The sequence below is a fragment of the Asparagus officinalis genome, chromosome 3 (assembly GCF_001876935.1).
Source record: "Asparagus officinalis chromosome 3, Aspof.V1, whole genome shotgun sequence".
In the NCBI taxonomy this organism is placed as follows: Eukaryota; Viridiplantae; Streptophyta; class Magnoliopsida; order Asparagales; family Asparagaceae; genus Asparagus; species Asparagus officinalis.
The window spans coordinates 68,012,364-68,015,382 of NC_033796.1; the positions used below are offsets into that span (position 1 = coordinate 68,012,364).

Below are 3,019 nucleotides of genomic sequence, written 5' to 3' on the forward strand. Positions count from 1 at the left end.
TCACCTCATCCTCTCCGATGACCCCTCCCTTTCCCCCTCCCCCGCAAATAAATAAACTATAGAAGATATATTAATCTAACCATATTTTCAAAATACACGAGGGTTTAATTTGAACTGGAGAGGGTTAAACGAATTTGTCATTAGCTTTAGGCGATGTTTGGAGTTTTCAAAAAAACTTGAGGGTGGTAGTAATAAATTATTTTATTTTGGATGGTAAAAACAAAATTTCCGTTCTTTTAATGACAATTTCTGATTTCTTTGTAGACATTTCTCACAACATGTTCATAACAAAATCCCATATTTTACTTTATTTTGAGTTTACACTAGATTAAAAATTATAGTGCAAGCAAAATTTATACTACTATGGTAATTTGATACTAGGAAGTGCAATAATAATAGGGTGGCACTAGAGGCACACCATGTGCTACACCTTGGGGGCACACCCCTCTCTCAGATACTGTATGAGGTCCATTTGAGATTTATTTAAAAATCTCAAGTGGGCCCCCTACACTGTAGCTGAGAGAGGGAGGTATGCCTCAAGGTGTGGCACAAGGTGTGCGCCTCTAGTGTTTTCCATAATAATAATAATCAAAAGTGTACGAAAGCAAACAAATCTAAGCCCATAGGCTCATTACAATCATGGCAGGCTGGGCCCAACTCATTGCTACAATAATAATTTAAACAAAAGTAGAGAAACGACCTGCATTGATAAAAAATAGGGAGTAACATGCGAAAATCCGTATTCATTTCAAAACGTGTCGCGAAAACGATCTCATAACCGAATCAGCGGTGGATAATGGAGGTGGAAGAGGGGCGGGGATCTCGGCGGCCGGCGGCGGAGGAGGTCATCGCGAAGCTCAAGGACGACGGCGATTTCGACACCCTCCGCCTCAAGATCATTCAAAAAGTCAAAGAGAATGTACGTTCTCGATTGTCGAAAACCCTAGCTCGTTTTCTTGTATCGCTACAATACTTTCTTTGATACTCGACTGTTGATGTATGCTGAGATATCAGAACTTTTCTGTTAATTTGCAATAAAATTTTGTAACTTTAGTAACTTGTCGATCCATGAATTAGGGTTGAGTAAATTGTCTCATCGTAAATAGGGGGCAAAGAATTAAACCTTTCCTGAATTATGACTGTGGGACTATGGATTTTATAAGAAGAAGACATGGTGAATGTAGGTAAATAGAAACTAATTGTATCTCCTGCAATTTTAGGTAGGACATGGTATTTGCGAGCATGGAGAATAGTAGTTAAGAAGCCACGAGTTATTTTGAGGAATCATATCAGCGAGCTCTCCTTAGTGATGATTTTATTGGTGTCATTACCTTTCATGTCTTTTGCATTAATGATCGATGGAGTACTGGACAAATATATGGTTGTAAAAGTAGCAGCACCACCATGACCCCTTCTTGTATTCCACGTGCATGTTACAGCTACCTCCTATGCATCCTAATGCTACCTCGTCGCATACTTTGGAGTTTGGTCTTTTTGTTGCTGACAAGTCTCGTCATGGGTGGCACATTCTCAAGCCCCTCACGACTATGAGTTGCTTCATTCTTATAAGAAAAAAGAAGAGGGACAGGAAGTCTTATTATGAACTCATATCTAACAATGTTAATGGATGTGGTTGTATATTGCTAGTAAATAGGAAACTGATGAGTTCTAATGGGTAGTTCGATGCGCAGTAACAAGACCTGGCTCCACCTAATAAGTAAGATAGATTTTATCTAGCAGTTATGTATAGTATGTAAATGTGCACTATCAGTTGACATATAAAAACATATTGATGAATTAAACAAATCTTTCTGTTTTAACTATTTAGAAATTAAAGAGAAGGCATGTACAGTAGTAGCATTGTTACTAATGGAGCTGGAACGGAAAAAAATTCTGAAGGTAAATACATAATCATGAATTGCCCGGCCTGTCCGTTTCATTAACTTTAAAGTTTAGATCCATCGTGAGCATTAAGGCTCATCAATTTTAAATAATGCTTGTAAAGGCAAAAAAATAGAATATGGAAATCTTTACCTTTCTTGATGTGTATGTTCTTAATTTTTTGGAAGGAAGTGAATTCAATTTAATATATTCAAATTTGTATGAGGGAGCCTTTTGACACTTTACAAGCTATGGAAAATTATTAGTGGCAAGCTATGTTACTTGGACACGGCGGTTTGACCGTCGTACCGGCGTCGATACGACACGACACCGGTCCGGGTATGAAATACGGGTCGGATGCGGTGGTTGGCACTCGGATACAGCGAGGTGTGTGAATAAAAAAACCAAAAAAATAGAGAAATAAAAGATGAAATTACATACCAAATTCGCTCGAAACCATCAAAAAGAATCTTCGAAGGAGGCGGCGGGGCTGTGGCTGCTCATCGTCGATGAAGGAGGCGGCGGCGAGGCTGCGGTTGCTCGTCGTCGATGAAGGAGGGGGAGGAGATGGCTCCTCATCGTTGATGGAGGAGGCGGAGGTGGCTGCTCGTCGACAACTTAGGGTTTTTTTAGGGCAGCTCTAGATAGAGTGCGGGTGAGGTGAGAGAAATGAGAAGATAACGTGGAATCTTTATTAAAAATGGATGGTGGATTGAATGTCCACGTGTATTTAGACTATTATTAAATTAAACTATTATTTGTTGCTTGTTGTCCTCTTCCTTCACAATTATTTACAGCAAATTACAAAAAAACCCCAAGAACTTTCAGTTTTTGCAGTAAACCCCAATAACTTTCAAAATTGCACTAAACCCCAATAACTTTTGCATTTTGCAGAATAAAACCCAAATAAATTTCTTTATTTTGTAGAAAATGGGTATACATATAGAGGAATGGAATTTAATTAGTTGTACTTCATTAAATAAATTAACTATTATTAAAAGTGTATCCTCGTACCCGTGTTGAAATTTAAGACGGTGTCCCTGTATCCAAAATTTTCAGAAATTTCGTATCGGACACTTGGATCCGCACCCGTATCGGATGCTCATATCTGAGTCCAGGTAACGTAGGCGGCAAGGAT

At 38.8% G+C, this 3,019-nt stretch overlaps 1 protein-coding gene across 1 annotated transcript in view; it reads left to right on the forward strand.

The window, feature by feature from the left end:
- The window catches only part of LOC109834297, a 9,938-nt gene continuing 7,626 nt past the window's right edge, over window positions 708-3,019 (forward strand). Inside the window, exon 1 of the mRNA XM_020402282.1 lies at window positions 708-919. Within this exon, the coding sequence (XP_020257871.1) occupies window positions 797-919 (123 nt within the window). The 5' untranslated portion in view covers window positions 708-796. The remainder of the gene's footprint in view (window positions 920-3,019) is intronic.